Source organism: Lepidochelys kempii, chromosome 7 (genome assembly GCF_965140285.1).
Source record: "Lepidochelys kempii isolate rLepKem1 chromosome 7, rLepKem1.hap1, whole genome shotgun sequence".
NCBI lineage: Eukaryota > Metazoa > Chordata > Testudines > Cheloniidae > Lepidochelys > Lepidochelys kempii.
The window spans coordinates 27,722,632-27,743,623 of NC_136386.1; the positions used below are offsets into that span (position 1 = coordinate 27,722,632).

The 20,992-nt window shown below is 38.5% G+C and overlaps 1 protein-coding gene across 5 annotated transcripts in view; it reads right to left on the reverse strand.

The window, feature by feature from the left end:
• CACNA2D3 (calcium voltage-gated channel auxiliary subunit alpha2delta 3) overlaps window positions 1-20,992 on the reverse strand; it is a 724,110-nt gene that overhangs the window by 487,745 nt on the left and 215,373 nt on the right. For all 5 annotated transcript variants that reach the window (XR_013636032.1, XM_078853616.1, XM_078853615.1 and 2 more), the window contains one exon: window positions 3,242-3,301. Coding sequence is in view for 4 of the 5 variants with exons in the window: in XM_078853616.1 (XP_078709742.1) it covers window positions 3,242-3,301 (60 nt within the window). In the remaining variant the exon portion in view is untranslated. The remainder of the gene's footprint in view (window positions 1-3,241; window positions 3,302-20,992) is intronic.

A 20,992-nucleotide genomic window follows, 5' to 3' on the forward strand; every position in this document is an offset into this window, starting at 1 on the left:
GTTTGGACTCCTGGGGAAAATGAGTCCCAGCCAGGCCTTCCCCATTCTCCGTTGAGGGACCCCAGTTGGACAGACATTCCCCAGCTCAGGGCCCTGTTGTAAGGCTTGAACCAGCAGAATCCAGAATGGTGCTTCAATCTTTCTTTCCCAGGAGTTCTGCATTTTAAGAAATTTATACTCCAAGCACGAGTACTAAGCAATTTAGTCATTAGAATGTTGGATTTCAGTCAAGAGGAATGATTTTGTTATATTGTTATTTACAATTTCTTTGCAACAGATTATCTCCTTACATGAGTGAACTACTATCCTCTCTTTTTCCCCTCTCTCCTTAGAAGCACAAGTCTCCTGCAGCTAAGTTAGAGAGCTGTTTCACATCTACAGTACTTAAAAACCCTCAGCATCCTGGGATAACCTCCCTGTGGAAATGCAGAAGAGCCTGTCTCTATATTGCTTTCTCTGACATTTTAAGTTGTAAGCTCGAGTTGTTTTATACAGAGGCAAGCACACTGTCAGTGTTCAATAAATAAAAATACTTACCCCTACTTTATAAGTCATCCAGAGATGATGAGCAAACTCATAAGTCTATAGAAATATTGTCATAAAGCAACTACACTTAACGGTAAGAATGTGGATTGATTTTATTTACACAAATATTCCTGTTGTGTGAAATATGTGAAATATTTATTCAAATGTAAGCAAACTTGACAAACACTCCTTGATACCATATTATAAGCATAACTTTGAAATCCTATACACTGGTGGGAAAAGTACTGTTTTGGCTTAGAACTTGAAATCCAGATGTTTAGAAGTTCATCTACCCCCAACTTGCTACAACTGCAGCTCTTGGTTCACATTCCTGTAGAAACAAAGAACTTCTCAAGGCCAAATACAGCCAGTTAAAGCTTTAAATTCAGATATGCCTGAGGTAGAGCTCTGTTATTAATCAAACATGCAGTATTTGACGCTGGTGAGTTAGACAATCATATCACTCGGTTTGATTTATTTCTTTCAAATAATGGACATTTTTATTTATGTCTCTTACTGAAGATGTTTTTCTTGTTTATCTCTGACACTGAATCTGTCGAAGTTAACATCTGAATGCTTAGATCATTATAATGCACAATAGTATATTGATTAGAATTCTTATAAGATAACTAAGGATACCAATAAAGCTATTAAGAATAAAACCCATAAGGAACTGAATTTGACCCAACAGAAGGATAGAATTTCAGCATTACCAAAGAATTCCAGAGATATAAAAGATGAGCTCTTCCAGCTGTAGTTTTTTAACTTGGTATTTTTCCAGAGAAATAAAAATATTAATATACTTTTATTTTTCCTTTACATCATTTTTATGTAGTGATAGAAGATTGTTCATACTCTCATCAAACCACAGACAATGATTCTGGACCAATAAAAGTACAAAAACATTTTATCTGCTTTTGCATTTTCAAGAGCAGTGGGGATCAGACAAAGAGCTTAGACTCGTGTTGTGTAGCATACAACTCATTTAAACTTCTTTCACACTGTCTCCCCCATTTAGGCAAGGCATAAGAAGCTTGGCAAATTCCTCTTCCACAGCAAAATTGCAGCAAGATTTCTATCCCCTTCAACTTGAATGAACACTGCCAAATCATTCTGGTCATTATTTTTATGTTGAGCAGATGGTGGTATGAGATTTTGATAAACAACAATAATCTCCCAGAGATTGCAGGGTTGCATCGGGGTCACCGAAACCAAGATTAACAATTGATTAGCTTTAATGGACCATGGCAGTAATAAACAACAGAGCGCTACACAGAGATTTGATTGTCCTATTAATGCTGCTGACACAAATGGCTTTTAACTGGCTTCCTAAAAGTGTTTATATCTTCAAAGCCTCAACAAATGAAGGACTTTGTCAAAGTTAGAACCATCCTCAGTGAAGAGGCATTTACTGTATACATTTAAAACAGTCTTCTATAAATGTGCTCCTGATTTATTTAGACAATAGATTCAATTTCTTCCAGGTGTGAAGTTCATAAAATGAAATGCAGTAGGCCTTCCAAAGGCTGGAGCGCAGTAGAGTTCTCAGCCATTTGAATCCAGATAGATATAACACAAAAAAATTATGAAGCATCACTACTTCTAATGTCAACATTTTATCTTAATTTCAAAGCTTCCTTATCCTTAACTCTGAAGAGGTCACTCTCGGTATTCTCTTCCTATAACAGATTTATTTTCACAGGGAATCATTTATTCCACTCCAGCTTTTTATTATGAAAAGGTACTTTGTTTTGACTATAAAGTAACCATGGCAAGTTCTGAAAACAGAACCTACTGAGACAGATTTTAAGCATGGAGAAATATGTAATCTTCCTCCCTTTTCCTTAAACCTATTTTCCTTAATGTTTACTGCTCAGCATTAAGACAGACAGATTCTTAATGGACACCCATAGAAAATGTTAGAAGACAATCTACGTAGCGAGAACCAAACTGAATAATACCTTTGCCTAACACAGCATTCAGTGGACCAAGGAACAGAAATTCATTACAGCCAGGAAGATATTTATTAATTTAAATATTGAAGTACAATACATATTTTATTATTAAGTTAGCTTCTATTATTTTATTGTCTGATGAATTTGTATTCTTATATGCTTTGCCTTATTTTCTTAAAGCTTTTTCAATCTTTTTTTATCTTGTTTCCCAATTTTTCTCGTTTTCTCACTTCCCTTGCATTCTGCACCAGTACGCACAAAAAGGCACTATTTTGATACAGTGATGGTACAGCACTAAAACCTCTGTGTAAAAAAGCCTTGTCTGCACTAACCATGGGTCCAAACACAAACCATTTGCACAGTCCAATGTCACTCTAATCCCATCACTGTGGGTTACCACCCCATTTGCAAATTCAACTCTCCAAAGAGCAATTCCTTCCCAGTACAGTGCAATTATGCAATATGCTGCTAATTACTGTGTTTAAAAAATCTTGACATAAGTAGTCATAGAGGGAATTTAAATGAAATCTCTAAAAGAGTAAAATCCACCTGCTAGGTCTCCCAAAATGCAAACACGAAGTGCATAACTTGCCAAAATACTGAGCCAATCTCCCTTAATTCCATTTTCTGTAGTAAGCATCCCTTTATTACTCACATGCCTGGCTTTCCACAGCAGTCCTTGGAGTAAAAATACAAAGCTATTCTATAAGCCTTTATATGTTCTGATAAATGTTTTTTTTAAAAAATCAATTTCTAATTACCTGTAAATCAGCATCAAATTCATGTTTCAAGTGAGCATCCTCTGCAGCTTCAACAAGACGCTGGAAAAAGGAGAAAACAGTAAGTACACTGTTGGCATGAACTGATATCTTTAAATCCCAGTGGTTCTTCCAGAATGATTAGAAAACAATTATTAGCAAGTTGGATAACTCATTGTCACCATATGCTATGGTGCTTCATTGACATAAAAAGACACTGAGTCAGATTCTTAAAAGAGTTTAAGACCAGATATTTCAAGTGCTCAGCACCAGCAATTCAAGCCTGATTTTTAAATGAGCTCATCTGTCATTAAAGTGCAAGCAAAAGCCAGATTTTCACAAGTATTTAGCATCCAGTAGCTCCCATTATGACACTTACAGCAAGATTTTTAAGAGGACTCAACATCCAGTGTGCTAAACTGTTTTGAAAATATGGCTGCATATTTTGATGCAGAAGAGCTGAGTTCTTTTCAAATCTGGTCCTACACATAAAATTGAAAGGTTTCCACCCCCACCAGGGATGCAGTAGTAATCCTTGATTATAAACAACTGAAATTAAAATGGGATTCTGGAGAACAGTTAAAATATAAGGGATTAAAAAATTAGAGATGAATTTTATGTACCTAGCATGTATTCGGTGTTGTACTGTAATAGGGGCATAATCACAAGATTTCCTATTAAAACAATTAATTTCAATCCATACTCCCAGTACATAGTATCTTCTCAAATGCCTCCATAATTAAAAGGAGAAAAAATGTAAAATGTTTCTCTCTTAATGACAAAATTAAAAATTCCCTGTTTTGGGCTTCCTTGTGAGTAATGCCTCAATAATGGAGAAACTTTTACCAAATGTAACCACTGTTTCTTTATTCTTACTCAAAAAATGCAAGACATAATATGGGTTCAATCCAGACATTTTGCTCCACAAAAAGATATAATATTCCTTCCAAAACTATATTTTAGTTTTTTGTACTATTGTAAATTTGACTATTCTTGTTATCCAGACAAGTGCCTGCTTTTTTTATTATTTTAAATCCTTCCAGATAAAGAGCTGGATAAGTTCATGGTCAACAATAACATTTGTCATATAAGCAACAAGAAAGGTAATTGAACATCATGCTACAGGGAATAAATTTATCACAATCAAGGCCTAGGAGGGATTCCATCACCCCCTTGATGAAGGGTATACAGGTGTGTATATTTTTGTTTGTTTGTTTTTGCTTTCTTTTAACACATCAAGTATCAGCACTTTCATGTTTTCATGGTAGATGCTATAGAAAAACTCAAAATAGATTAGTTAGCTGCATAGCTCCTACTAACTTTAATAGGAGTCATGAAGCTAAATTTCCATGCATGATTTTGAAAATAATGTACCCCCTAGGGTAGCTGTGTCATATGAAATAACAAGTATTCCTGAACCCTAGTGGATCTTTGAATGCAAAGCCATCTACCATCACAGACAGAAACACAGTATAAATACTTAGACTGAAATAACCAATTATATAGAATTACTCCAAGCGTAACAAACTTGGCTACAGTAGAACCTCAGAGTTACAAATACCCCGGAATGGGGGTTGTTCATAACTCTGAAATGTTTGTAACTCTGAATAAAACATTTTGGTTGTTCTTTCAAAAGTTTACAGCTGAAAATTGACTTAATACAACTTTGAAACTTTACTATGCAGAAGAAAAATGCTGCTTTTAACCACCTTAATTTAAATGAAACAAGCACAAAAATGGTTTCCTTACCTTATCAAATCTTTTTTTTAAAACGTTCTTATTTTTTAGTAGTTTATATTTAACAGTACTACACTATATTTGCTTTTTTAAAGTTTTATTTATTTATTTATTTATTTTCTCTGCTGCGACCTGACTGCATAATTCCAGTTCCAAATGAGGTGTGTGGTTGACTGGTCAGTTCATAACTCTGGTGTTTGTAACTCTGAGGTTCTTCTATACATTTAGTTAGCTGAGATACTTTTATATTATATGGAGAATGATACCTATTATAATGCTATTAAAAGCTGATCTTGAAATTCATGGGGGCTATTTCAGTCTACAAATAAATTTGACTACAAATCTTTTATAGGTTTCAGAGTAGCAGCCGTCTTAGTCTGTATTTGCAAAAAGAAAAGGAGTACTTGTGGCACCTTGGAGACTAACAAATTTATTTGAGCTTAAGCTTTCGTGAGCTACAGCTCACTTTATCGGATGCATTTATATTTATACTAAAAATACCAAAGAATAAATATGCATTTCGAAGGGCAAACCTCATACCAACTGTAGCATGTTTTAAAAATTAATTATTGCTCCCAATCTGCTCTGTCGCATTAGCAATGTGCTAAAAATCAGTTTAAATTTTTTAGACTTCTTTTACCAATTAAGAAAGAAAAATATTGTGAGCAAAATAAAAGGCTTAACTCAATAAATTCAAGTAAGTGTGCACCTCCACCCTCTCTTTTAAAAACCAGAATTGGACTACAAAAATGTTTGTTTAGAAGCTTCTTTTTGAGTGTACAGTATAGAAGACCATGACTATGATGGGTATTTTTAATTAAAAACGCAGGCAGTGGAGCAGAAAAGGGGTCAAACAGATACCTTCATACAAGTGAATTTTGGGGCAAAGGGCAGACATCAAGCTTTTTTTTTCCTTCCACACTGACGCATTTACTAATTCAGAAATTATTCTAGTATATCATGAGGAATCCAATCCTTGAAAAACATTACTTAGTGGCTATAAAACTGTAATTCATAGTTTTTTATATATATAGTTTGTATTGACCCCCAATGTTCCTAAATTACATTTTTCTCTTCAGTGAAATAAACTGTAGATGAGAAATTACCTAGCTCATGCTTCTGTGGTAATGGTAGAGACAATCTTCTAAAGAGGGAGGCACCAAAATAAAGGGCACTAATTGGTTGGTACCTCCTACTTTTAAATATGTTTTTTTTTATTACTCCATATAAAAATATTGGCACTCCCCCTCCCGAAGTTCCCACAAACAAAGGGTCTCCTCTCACATGGTTAGGGAGGCACTGCACACACCACCCCCACCACTCACTGAGGTAACAAGATGACAAAAGCTTTGTAAAAAGAATGTAATAAATACAAACATACACCGCATGTTCAGTACAATACTCCCCAATACATTTATTGTAATATTTCTCAGTACTAGCATAGAGGAGACCAGGAAATCTGGGGAGAGATGTGGAAAAGGTAAACTAGTAATGAGGTAAGACCATACAATAACATGTTACTAGATCTACGCAGATTAAATCATAATGAACAAATTCTATACAAATGAATCATTTTTCATAGAAGTCTCCAAAGGAATGAAGCATTAAGGAAATGAGGACCTGAGACAAAAATATAAAAACCATATGTAACACTACAACATTTTTATGACAATGTCCCATTTTAAAACATTTTCATGACAAAATACTTTATCTCAGAATGATTTCTGAGCACTCAGTGATTAGTAATGTTCACCTAATGGTTAATAATGACATGCTTATATATCTATATATATAGACACCAATATATTTTCATTAGAGTAAATATGCTCTAAATGTATTGCTGTAGCCAATAAATGCTTACTAACGCTTCGCTATTCTGAAGGAAATCTTTAGTTATCTATATCGATTTGCACTGAGTGAATTACACACTTGGAAGTAAAATATTTAAGGACATATACTTTAACTGCATGTTTAATCCTATATGTGTGCACACATATAAATGAAAACGTGCACACAGACTGAAGGCCGTACATAATCCATGGATAATAACAATTTGCACCTCTTATAGTACCCTTCAATTTAAGAAGTCAGTTAATTAATCAATCCTCAACACTTCAAAAGTTACAAAGTTATTTGTCTACTATCCCACGGTACAGCACTTACAGAGCTGGGATAAGAATCCAGGAGTCCTGGCACTATCAGTCTCAAAGACTAACATGGTCACTAAAATGCAATTCTAGTGTTGGTTTTCTGAACAGTATTAGAATTATAGACTATTTACCACCAGGGGTCATGGTGGGTAAGGTCTCTCTAGTATCCTGGGACTGACATGGCTACAACTACACTACGTATTTATCACAGACACATACAGAGAAGAGAGTGAGAGAGAGAGAACGCCTCAATTTCCTCCCCACCCCACAATTCCTAGGAAGGTGCCATCACAGCCATGATGTATTAAACCCATACCTTTTATTCCATAATCTGATAGAATCTACTGATATAAACCTGTTGATATGTGTGGTCCTTGCACAAAGCAATTATATTAAATAGCTACTTCTGAATTTAAGCGATTTACTGAGGCAGATTTATTTTTAATTAGTTAAAGCTCAATTGCTTCAGATGTGACACGATCAGATTGACCGTCCTGCACCTTTACGCAGTGGGGGTGTGTTTGGCTGGCTGGCTTAGTGAAAGGAACAGTGCTCTGTGGCTGGTGGGGCGGGGGGGAAATGAAAACTGCTGCAAAAAGAGGTTAGCATGGTTGCTGACATCCCTTAGGACTGCGGGGTTCAAAAGGGGTAGGTCGGCCTCTAAAGCCTTTCTTTTTACATGGACCAAGGCTGAAGCAGGACCCACCCTCCCTCCTTTTTAGGTGGTAAAATACCAGGTTTGGTCAACACCTGCTGTGGGCATTACCCTAGCTGTCCCTTTTTTTAGTGGGGCTGGGAAGGAATTTTTCTCTTACCACCATATTGGCTTGGATGCAATTTGGGGGTTTTTTGCCTTCTCTACAGCGGGTTTCAGGAAGGATTTCTGTTCATGCATGGCATGACGGGCGGTAGGCCATATGTCGCAACTCATTATTTAATGTAGGGCAGATGTCCAATGCGGGTAGTCCATAGGAAAGGTATACAGTGACCAGATAAATGGCCTGGGAAAGGACTTAAAAAGAGATGTTCATTAAAGGAAGGAACGGGGTGTGGTTGGGGACTCCTATAAGTGGTATGTCAGGGAGCCAACACCCTATTCTTATAGCCCACTTTAACCCTCCTAAGAGTGGGGTGGATGGTAAGGTCCCGGCAATGGATTTGTTGGATGGACCTGGATGGAAAAAGAAGGGAAGCTGGTAAAAGCCCCCTGGGTAATTATGGAATAAACATGAGGTTACCAGCACTGTACACCATCCGCTGGGTAGTCCCACACATCTAATAATAAACTGGCAGCCGATTAAATCCATGTCAAATGTCTCCAGTCCTTATTTCCATGTAGCCAGACAAGTGCTAATAATGATTATCAGAGTGGCCTTTGTGAATCCCCCCTTCTGCTGCTATGGCAAGTTAGAAGATGTAGGCCACAAACTTGCAGACTGCAGTTATCAGCAAGGGTTGCTGGTTCCTCATGGATTTGCATAATGCCCTTCCCTCAGCTATTGAATGGTTAAGACACTTAGACTGACATGCTTGACTTGATCATCTATGTAGATGCAATTACAATATATATTTTAACTTGAACTAGGGATGAGGCAAAGTCATTTCCCCTAGTTTTAAACACACAAATGTCAAGGGTTTAAAAATTAAATCAGAATTTGAATAACTTTGTGGGTGTCTTCTAAGTAGGAGAATGAAAAAATAGGAGCAGAAATGGGATAAAGAATAAAAATCCAATGTGAAAACTGGGTGACAAATGGAGCAGAGACTGGACCGCATGAAAAAATAAATGGAGACACAGAGAAAGGGGAAGAGAACAGTTCTAATGAAAACATTAATACATATAATACAGAACACCCACTTGTGCCAACATAGCTTTTGCAGGGGGGAGGGAGGGACTTCTTCACTCTCTCTCCTCAATCAGGCTTCCCATAGGTTAGAAAAAGGATTCTGTTTATTTTAAACTGACGTGCCTTTGTGGGGAGGCAGGAAACAGATTTAACTAAAATGAAGTGAGTTCACAAAATAGATTTTAAAAAGCCTTTAAACATAGAGACTACTTCGAGAGGATTTCTGAGCTCCTTAACTATACTGGGATCAGCCACCTCTACCTCTAAATGCTAAGTGAAATTATATGTCTTTCTTATCAAATCATAAAGGAAGAATAGAAAAGAAACAAATCAGCTGTGGAACACAAAGACAGACATGTTGCTATGAAATACCTTTTTCTACAAACTATATTGCTATACATTTTAAAGGAAACACACAAAAAAAGGCTCCAATGGGATCATCATAACAATCTAAGTAATACCAAGTGTATTCCATAATTGCTGATCTAATTAAACACAAAATTTTGTCATGAAACAGCTAAGATGTGTTATATAGGTTATATGTGTAGCAAAGGCCACAGAAGCAAGGAAATGAAAAGTTAAGCCATCTAATAGCAATACCTTCTATTTCTCCACTCAAAGGCACACACCTTACTACTACCACAATTCTCATCCACCACAACCTTAAAATTCTGCCCTATCCCACCAAAGGATGGCAGCCTTCCACCACCCCCTTTTACCAAATTATCCTTTCCAAACACACCAGACTTTTCCTCAGCCTTCATTTCAGCTTAACAACCACACTAACTTTTCTCTACACTATTAGTTGTATCCACTGGTATACTACGTTGATGTGTTGGTGAGTAGGAAGTGTGATGGAGGGGATGCTGGAAGGCTGTAGTCAGATAAATTGAATGGGTAGCACTCTTAACTGTTTCACAGCTAAGTTTGTGTGTATTAACTTCCTAATTTTTCAAAATATTTAAGCATTAAAGGCTCCCTGCATGCAAATCCCCATTTCTCTTTTCACTTCAAGTCCCCCACAACCTCAATATAATAGTCAGTAGCAGTTTTGAACCAATGAACTTTCTATGGTTTATCAAAGAAAAGCTCTCCCTCCTCCCCCAGCACTGACGAACCAAAGGAAGTTTGTATGCAGTGTTATATCTATGTCAGTCCCAGGATATGAGAGAGACAAGGTGGGTGAGGTAATATTTTTATTGGACCAACTTCTGTTGAAGAGAGAGACAAGCTTTCGAGACATACAGAGCACTTTCTCAGGTCTGGGAAAGGCACTCAGGCTATGTCTACACTAGAGACCTTACAGCGGCACATCTTTTTTACCAATGCAGCTGTGCTGCTATAAGATCTCGTGTAGCCCCTCTCATGTAGGGCTCTCCCGTCAACATAATTAAACCACTCCCAATAAGTAGCGACAATTACGTCGGCAGGAGAAGCTCTCCTGCCAGCATAACGCAGTGCACACTATCATTTATGCTGGCAAAACTTATGTTGCTCAGGGGTAGTGTAGCCATGGCCTCAGTCTCACAGCTAAATACAAAGTTGAACAGATAGTTTAGCATAAGTAGTTAGCACATATTGTAAGGGACCACTTAAGTTGAAGTGGCCTGTTAACACCCCTTGAGTCATAGGACAAAAAAGGAGGGGGGGCATTAATGGGTTAGAAGGGGCGCCAGAACAAGGGCCATGGGCCCATGGCTCTCCCACTTTTTGAAAGTGGAGGTCCACTTTTCACCATGGGCCTCTCCCCCTGCCCCTCCTCTTCCCCCTGAGGCCCTGCCCCCTGGCCAAGCCCCCAGATCATGTCACTGTCCCCTGAGCCTCCTGCCTCAGGCAGATGGAAGGTCTACAGCTCCCCACAGCTGCTCGGGCAGCTCTTACTATGGCCGGACTGCGGCTCCGAGGCCCTGCCTCCTGGCCAGAACTGAGTCAGGGTAAGAGCTGCCCGGGCAGCTGTGGGGAGCCATGGACCCTCCACCTGCGCTGAGTGGCAAACCAGGGGCAAGGACACAAGCCTGGGACAACTCTCAGCCCCCACCTTGGGCAGGTGGAGGGGCCCGGACTCCCCAGTCCCACTTTGGCTTCTGGCTTGGCTGGGGATGGGGCCATGGAGGACACAGGGCCCCTTGGATCCCCCACTTTTGAGAAGGCACCACCGCCCTGAGGGTTAGATTGTTGTAATAAACTCTAAATCCAGTATCTTTATTAAGACCGTGATTTTTAGTGTCTGGCAAAGTTACAAATTTAAGCTTCCAGGCTTGTCTTTTGAAAGTGTTGTGCAGGCTTCCTTTGAGGATGAGGACTGATAGGTCAGATACAGAGTCATCGCTTTGTGAAAAATGTTCACCCACAGATGATAGGAAAATGATGAGACAAAAGCACCCTGTGTGAGTTCATTCAAGGGAGTAGTGATTGTCTGGTTTCACCCACGTAGTTGTATTGGGGTATTTAGTGCACTAGATGAGGTAGACCACATGTTGTGATAGGCATGTGTAGGATCCTGGCAAGCCCTGGCACAAATTAAGCACTGAAGATTTCTAACCACAGAATGAAGTTCTGGAACAGCCTTCCAAGGGGGGGAGTGGGGGAAAAAAAACCTAACTGGTTTCAAGACTGAGCTTGGTAAGTTTATGGAAGGGATGGTATGAGGAGACTGCCTACAATGGCATGTAGCTGATCTGTGACTGCTGCAGGAAATATCTCCAATGGCTGGTGAGGGGACACTAGAAGCAGTTCAGATTTCAGGTAATCTGACCTCCTGCACATTGCAGACCACAGAACCTCACCCACCCACTCCTGTAATACACCCATAATCTCTGGCTGATTTAGGGGAGGGTCCAGAGTTACTACAGAGAATTCTTTCCCAGGTGTCTGGCTGGTGGGTCTTGCTCACATGCTCAGGCTCTAACGGATCACTGTATTTAGGGTTGGGAAGGAATTTCCCCCCAGATCAGATTGGTAGAGATCTGGGGGCGGGGGTGAAGGGGAGGGGAGTGTTCGCTATCCTCTGCAGCATGGGGCACTGGTCACTTGCAGGTTTAAACTAGTGTAAATGGCGGATTCTCTGTAACTTGAAGTCTAAATCATTATTTGTGTTCATCAGTAACTCAGAGGTTCTGTAGCCTGCAATGTGCAGGAGGTCAGAGTAGAGGATCATGATGGCCCCTTCTGACCTTAAAGTATGAGAGTCTAAGAGAGCCATCAGTAGTACTATTTATGACATACAATAGTACAACTTTCAGAGTAACAGCCGTGTTAGTCTGTATTCGCAAAAAGAAAAGGAGTACTTGTGACACCTTAGAAACTAACCAATTTATTTGAGCATAAGCTTTCGTGAGCTACAGCTCACTTCATCGGATGCATACCGTGGAAACTGCAGCAGACTTTATATATACACAGAGAATATGAAACAATACCTCCTCCCACCCCGCTGTCCTGCTGGTAATAGCTTATCTAAAGTGATCATCAGGTGGGCCATTTCCAGCACAAATCCAGGTTTTCTCACCCTCCACCCCCCCACACAAATTCACTCTCCTGCTGGTGATAGCCCATCCAAAGTGACAACTCTTTACACAATGTGCATGACATGTTTACACAATGTGCATGACAATCATGTCATGTCATGCACATTGTGTAAAGAGTTGTCACTTTGGATGGGCTATCACCAGCAGGAGAGTGAATTTGTGTGGGGGGGTGGAGGGTGAGAAAACCTGGATTTGTGCTGGAAATGGCCCACCTGATGATCACTTTAGATAAGCTATTACCAGCAGGACAGCGGGGTGGGAGGAGGTATTGTTTCATATTCTCTGTGTATATATAAAGTCTGCTGCAGTTTCCACGGTATGCATCCGATGAAGTGAGCTGTAGCTCACGAACGCTTATGCTCAAATAAATTGGTTAGTCTCTAAGGTGCCACAAGTACTCCTTTTCTTTTTGCGAATAGTACAACTGATTTCCTTATGACTGGTACCAAACATTAGTACTATCCGGCTTCCAAAATGTGTTAGTTAGGCAGATGGTACCCAGTAATACTCACTGATGCAAAGGCAAGAGCATGATCCTCTAATGCTAAAATGCCTAGAAAATGGAATTATTATGATGAACTTTTATCATCTTGTATTGATTCATGATTGACAGCTTTTCAGATTTAGCTTGGTTGCAGGGCAGACGCTTATAAAAAAGGATAAAGAACTTGGACTTCTAAAGGCTGAACAAACAAGTGGGAAATATAAAAAGATGATATTGTAATGAGTTACATATTGCATAACAGTAGTTGAGATAATCATGGTGTAATTAGATGTGTTCTTGACCTAACTCGGTCAATATCCACTGAGTGTATTGTGTCTGAGGACCAATTTGGGGTGAAAGGGAGAAGAGGAAGAAGGAAAGACAACAGATTTGTCTCTTATTGAGTACTTGTGTGTTCAGTGCTGCGCAAAACATCCGTAACACAGTGGGCCAAATCAGGTCCAGCCAGGCTACACTGAGCATAGGGCAAGAGGGGGTACTGCATTACATGTGGTTTTATGCTACCTTTTGGCTCCCTGTTCCTGGGGCTAGCCAGGGACCAATTTAACTGCAGGCATAACTTACAGCACAGCTGCTTCATCAGAGTGCAGCCATGATCCCTTCCATAGTAAAACCTCCTCTTTGGGGAGCTGGGAGGTAGGTGGCAGATAATTACTATACCAGCTCTGAACTACCCAGGGATTAGATTACCCCAAGGGTGGAGAAGGCTCAGGAGACCTGTGCAGATATTTTTACTTCCTTTTTGAGCCATCAATCAGCCTAAAGAGACATAACAGAGCTGAAGATCAAACCCTCATATTCCATTTGCAATTCACCACTTGAGTGTTGCTTCTATACTCCACATGACCAGAACAATTTAATTCCATATTCACAATGACTTACAGTGCACCCTCTAATCATATTTAGATGTCCCCATGTAAACGAACCTCTAAGAAAATAGACCTGGCATGCCGTATATTATTAACCTACAGTTGCCATTGTGATCCCTCTGCATGCTGCCCAATAAAACCTAGCAATCAATAAATACACCTGCTCTATATACCCAATTTAAAAACATATTCTATTTAACTTCACTAAGTAACACTGGAACCAAAAATTGCTCTGTGAAAATTAACCTAATTAAACATGTGTCCCAGTAATTAAGCACCATTTAGCTGTAAAGACTGAGAAATCCACCTAATTAAATAGATTTACACAATGTTGTCTGGTTTAGGTTTGGATTCTTTGAAAGGGCATTTCAGTGTCTTGACAGTATAATGCAAATGCCTTTATGTGTGCTCCCTTTTATTCCTAAGACCTTGAATTCAACCTGTAGAAAGGCTTAAATAATAGAATCCAAAGCGATTATGATGCATGAATAAGAAGTTTATTCACTCACTATCTGGCATATTTTCTTTCTTTGAAGTTGATTTTATACAAGGCTATCAGCAATGCGCCAGAAAGAAATGTAATAAATGGTATTACAAATTTAGCATTAACACCACCAGGGGGCAATAATGCCTGTGCAAAACTATTCAAGTAACTTTTTATGAGACCCTTCCTAAGTCCAGTCTTCTTTTTATACTAGACCAAACCTTGTGACTTTGTGTTTTTGTGTCATGCCACTAGATTGTGAAATTTTCATCCATTGGCTACTAGAATGTGTAAATCTGCTGGGCAATTTAAATCTCTCTTAAAGACTTATTATTTGACTTGGCTTTTAATTAGAATCTTTTATGCTGCTAAAGGAGCAACTACCCATTTCAGATTAACTAGCTGAATTACAAAGTGATTTACAACGAATGTCATGAAAAAACCTAAATAAATAATATTGAAATAAAAATAAGTTAAACAAACAATATTATTTTCCCACTGACTCTTATTTCTGCCGCAGGAATGTAGTGATTATTTTTATTGCATTTGGATTCTAAGACAACTAAACCTTAAATACATTCAACACTAATTAAGCAGTCGTCATGCCTCCTGGGAAAATAATCACCAAATTAAGGGGAAAAGAATGGTTTTAGATAGCATTTTTTAAGAGTTCACAATAAGTTCTCACCAATTAGCTGTTATCTATAGATGGTACAACATATAATACACAGAAAACAACCTGCATTAATTATATCTTTCATGACAATAAAAGGCACAATAAAGCAATGGAAAGACTGATGACCACTAGTTTCAGAGATTTTTGAGGAGAACAATGTAGCATTTTTTCTAGTAAAAAACAACAAAAGACCTAAAATATTTGTACTGCAGAATCCACAGGGAACAATATTGTACCAAAAAGCATTATGAATAGTGTTCAGCATAGTAAAAACCTTTATCACCTATCACTTACCATTATAAAATAATACACCTTTAAACATTACCTAACTAATCCTCACTGCAGCCCTGTGAGGTAGGTAAACATAATTATCCCCATTTTACAAATGGAGAGAGTATGCCATAGTGGTAAAATGACTTGCCCAAGTCCATACAGCGAGTTAGTATCAAAATCTGTATTAGAACCTAGGAGTTCCCATTTCCCTTTGATTGGCAATAGATAAATATGATACAGTGTTTGTCAGTAAATGAGGGGCTTGATCCAAAGCCCACTGAAATCAATGGACAGATTCCATTGGATTAGGCCCTAGATGAGAATTTCTATGAAAAGTGATGTCTCCCTGTTCTAGTTGGAAAATTGTGAGGATGCAACCAGTATCTATGTAGGTTATAAAAAGACAAAGACCTATTCCAAAATTAGAGGATCCTAACTTAAGGAAAGTCTTTGTCAGAAATCTGATGAAGTTTTATTATGATAGCATCTTCAAATTCACGTTAATTAAAAGGGGGTACTAGCATCTATTTCAGTTAAACCTTTGTGATAATCAGGATCCAGACACTCCACTATGAAGTAGCTTTCAAAGCTGCCAAGAAGAGAGCATACACTTGCCTTCCAATGTAAACAGTGGATATGTTCTTCCTGCATTTTGAAAGAGAATGAGAGGACAAATAGAAATGAGATGGAGCTGCAAAATTCAGAGCTGGATTTTGAGCACCTCAAGCCCCACCCACATTTTAGGGATGTTCGAACTAAAAATGCTGGCTCATGCCCATCTCTAAAATAAAAGCCCTTATTATTTCTGCGAAGGTTCCTTCCCCACTCAGAACTCTAGGGTACAGATGTGGGGACCTGCATGAAAGACCCTTACCTGAAAGGCCTTACCTGATCACTCTGGTTACAGTGTGTATGGTAACACCCATTGTTTCATATTCTCTATGTATATAAATCTCCCCACTGTATTTTTCACTGAATGCATCCGATGAAGTGAGCTGTAGCTCACAAAAGCTTATGCTCAAATAAATTGGTTAGTCTCTAAGGTGCCACAAGTACTCCTTTTCTTTTTGCGAATACAGACTAACACGGCTGCTACTCTGAAATATGACAGAACAAAGGTCCATCAAGTTCAGCATCCTTCCCATACCTGGATGCTGTAAAGTAGTATGCATACCAACTCATAATGAATCTGGTCAACTGTGCTGCATTACCTTGTGTATTTGGGGCGGTAGATTCTTCTTGAACCTAACCAATTTATGCTCTAAACTGTGAGAAATTATAGCTCCCATAATTTTCACGCTAACTAGTGTGACTGGTACACTACACATTTCTTATTCCCAGAAGCATCTAATACTCTTTCTTTTTAGCCTTTATTAGATCTTGAAGTACTAAGGAGAAGTGGTGACCAAAATTGAACACTACAGTTTTCAGGATATTGACTTATGGTACCGTTTGTCTGCATAGTATCATTATAATATTTTCCATGTTATTTTCTGTCCCTACCTTAATACAGTTTAATGTCTTATTTTTTTTTATACCTGCCATCACCCAAACAGATTTCTTTACTCAAGTGTTTACAAAAACGTCTAGATCATTTTTGTGAGCTGTTACTCTAAGTCAGCTTACACATAGTTTAAATTGTTCCTTCCAAGGTGCCCTATCTTGCATTTATTTCTGTTACATGGTTCTCCATCTGCTTTATCATGTTTGCTCAATTATCTAGCTTTCCTATTTTCAACTGAACGAATGCGGTCTCATTAGCAAGTTTTGTCACATCACTATTTACCACAGCCTTCTAGACCATTCATATAGCAAACATACACCCTGATAGGAATCCTTGAGACATGCTGAGGTATTGGCACCTTCTTCCTGCTCTTAATTTCTTACCTCTTAAGACATTCGAGAATACAACCTAATCAGAACTGATTATATGTGTGTGTCAAAACAGAACATCTAAATAGTGACCTGGATATGAGGTTCCTTCACATTGGTGATCATGAAGAGACATATTGCATCGCATTAAACCCTTGGGAAACACATGTAGTTTACAAGCTTGTATTACATAACAGCCTGAAAGAATTCTGTATGTATACAAGTCCATGGCAGACAACTGCACCAAGATGCAAGTTCAGTTTTTTGCTGTGTGTACACAGTACCTAGCACAATGCGGAGCTAGTTCCTCACTAAGGCTTCTAAGCACGACAGTAATATAAACAACAATCACAAAAGTCAAAATAACAGTCTTTAAATATAAATTGCACCCTCACATTAATAGGGTGTCATTTACCATTTCCCACACTGACTAGCATTTAATGCATGTACAACTAGAATAAAATTCATAGTCTATGATACATAGGTTTTGAGTGTGAACTTTACCTGTCTGTTTTCTTGTAACCAGATATCAAGCTATAGGATACTGCATAGAGTAAAGCTATTCTGCTGCTTCACAATGGCAGACAGATGAGGTAGGTCTCAGTTAATCCAGCTCAAGAGTATATAAAAATGAAAGCTTCTCTAAGGCAAAAGAGAGAAGTAGGAGGAGAAATCCTATGAACAGCCAAGCACAGAGTGCTCAAAAATAGTTTAAATACATTGTTACTTGTTAAAAATATTGGATAGGAAAATGAGTTTTGGACAATAACCAAATGTGGAAGTGCTGTGTTTAAAGAAGGGGATAGTGAACAGCTACTGTACCAGCTAACAGGCCAGACTAGGTGGTCAGGTAGAAATACAGAGGGGAAAAACAAGGTAGTTCATCTTTCTTCTTATATTCTGGCCACCTTTAGGAGTAAACAGACCCAGCTAGGGAAACTGGAAATGTGTTAGAGTCCTGTTGGGCCTTACAAGGAAATATGTATTTTTTAGGGTTGCCTCCTGTTTAGATTTCCCTAGGATCAACCCTTTTTGAGGTAGCTGTCCCTGGAAATCTGTAAGTTACAGCTGTCCAGTTTCATGGGTTTAAGTTCATCTCTGATGCCCTAGAGGTGGCAACTTTACTATTTGTCTTTTAGAGTAGTGAATGGCAGTTGTATTATCAATCAGCTCGCGCAGCCCTCCTCCAGGTATCAAAGTCATCACTATTCTCATGCATACTCAGTTCACAAGTTGACCACCTGTGGACACAAGCAGTAGTTGTGCCTTTTCCTATTTCAGAGCACAAAGCATTAAAGGGCTTGGGATAAGAGATAAGAAGACTGTCACCTAAACAGGGGCAACACATTCAGAATAATACATCTAGATATATAATTCCCAAATAACTCCAAAGGACCTATGTCAGTGTACTAGACGAAACAGTGTGGTTAACACAGCTAATGGTAACAGGCATAACAAAATGTTTATTCAGTCAAGTAAATACTATGTATTTGTAAATACAAACACACACACCCCAAAATTGCAGGTGCCGATCACTTAAATGCATAGTTATATAATGTGTATGGAATTTAAGAGCAACGAAATAAAAAAATATTTCAAGGAAAGAACACAAAGATTCCAATTAACAATCCTGGAAATTTAAATATTAAGCCTGTTTAAATTAATTTTAGATTAATACCTTCTGTAACTTCAGTGACTGTTTTAAAATGACGTCAGTGGAGTTAGATGACGCATTAGTTTGGTCACGTGTTCAGAACTTGCAGTACTGTACTACTCTTACCCCCATCCTGAGGGAGCTCAGGAGATCATCTAGTCCAACCCCCTGCTCAAAGCAGGACCAATCCCCAATTTTTGCCCCAGATCAACTTAACAGCCCCCTCAAGGATTGAACTCACAACCCTGGGTTTAGCAGGCCAATGCTCAAACCACTGAGAATAAAAAAAAAACATTTAGTATCTGAATTGTTGTAGACATTTAGCAAAGACATGGAGTTTTAGGCTAATTACCCTCACATATATTTTTGCACTAGTTGTTGGGGGAGGTAAGTCATGATAAAGCACACCTTATCTTTATACTTGGACAGGGGAGCTAATTACCATTTTTTTATTCCAACTATTTCTATTAATTTCATTGGTCTTATTTCATGAACCTTTCAACTGACTGCTTTTATAAGCTGAGTTCCTAATACCATCCCCTAATAATAATGAATGATCAAAGTGGGAGTGCTGACTGAATTTGATATGTGAGTAGTTCTTGCCCATTAGCAGTCTACTTGAGAAGTGTTCCTTCCTCATCACTGATATCTTTTCCAAGCCTTGTGTTGTTTAGTATTGTACTATCAAAGTAAAATATGGCTACAACCACGTAATTCTTAAAGGTTTAAAATGTACATTTTTATTATGTCTATTTAATAATTAGTTTTTAAGATCTAGTTTAGATAGAAAAAATATATCACAAACAAGAACAACTTGCTTGATACTATGTAGCAAATAATTTGCAGAGGAAATAGGGACACCTTTTGATTGTATACTTTAACAAGCACTGTGTGGTTCCTTATGTAGATCAACAGTGCTCTGGTAGATATATTTAGGCAACCTTCTCAATTTAGGGGCATAATACTCAACTAAAGACATAAGTCTAATGCAGAGGCAAGTTAGGTGAAATGATAATATATATACTCTGCAGGGTTTGTCAGCTTAGATTTTAAAATTCAGCGCCTGATTTGACTGCATATTTATGATTAGACTGTGGTGTTACACTAGAATCATAGAATATCAGGGTTGGAAGGGACCTCAGGAGGTCATCTAGTCCAACCCCCTGCTCAAAGCAGGACCAATCCCCAATTTTTGCCCCAGATCTCTAAATGGCCCCCTCAAGGATTGAACTCACAACTCTGGGTTTAGCAGGTCAATGCTCAAACCACTGAGCTACCCCTCCCCCTACAGTGAACATTGTCCAAGAAATTAGATTTGTTTAAAGATGAAAAATATGTATAAGAACAAGGGATTGGAAAGTTTAGTCTTTATGCATGCCTTAGGTATGGTGGAAGAACAGGTTATTTAAGAGTAGCGTGCAAACATATATTACTAAAATAATATTCTTCACAAAAAAGGGTTAAATGTGGCTTTATTGATTTTTAGAGTGTTTATATTTTTAACTGTATCATAGGTGGGGCTGGTAGGTAACGCTGGTAACGCTGCTTAATACAAACATGCTTAATACATAGGTAACGCTGCTTAATACAAAAGTTGCCTGACACTTCATTATAAGACCTTGCTTTCAGCTTACAACTTTGCCAAACTTTACCAATGGGGGCTGCTTTTTTACATGCCAGGTGTCCGACTCAGGCTGAATTGTTTTGGAAAATTTCAGCCAAGATCCATCAGCCTTTTCCAAGAACAAGGCTAGGGAAAAATATTTTGTTTTGCCCATGTCTGCTGAACTTTTATTTGAAGAGGTTTGGTGCCCCCCATGCTTTGGAGAGGGAACTTGAAATTGGGTAGGGGTGGTTGTGTGTCGGGGATGGCTAAAAGCAAATCTCTATGAACATCTGCCTAATATGGGCAAGTTACAAGCCTTTGAAAAATGAGTTCACATGTGTTCACTAGAGACTTTTTAAATTTCAGCAACTAAACTTCCTTAAGATTCTGTGTGCACTAACCATGCTATAGCCTGAGGCTAAGTAGGATTTTCTTTGCAATTGCAACTCTAGGCTGTTACAGGCCATGCCAGGTCCAGGCACCAGAACTGAGAACAGAGAGTCTGTCTCCCCCATGGAAAAAAAAATGGTGCGTGCTTACATACATGAAGACTGTGT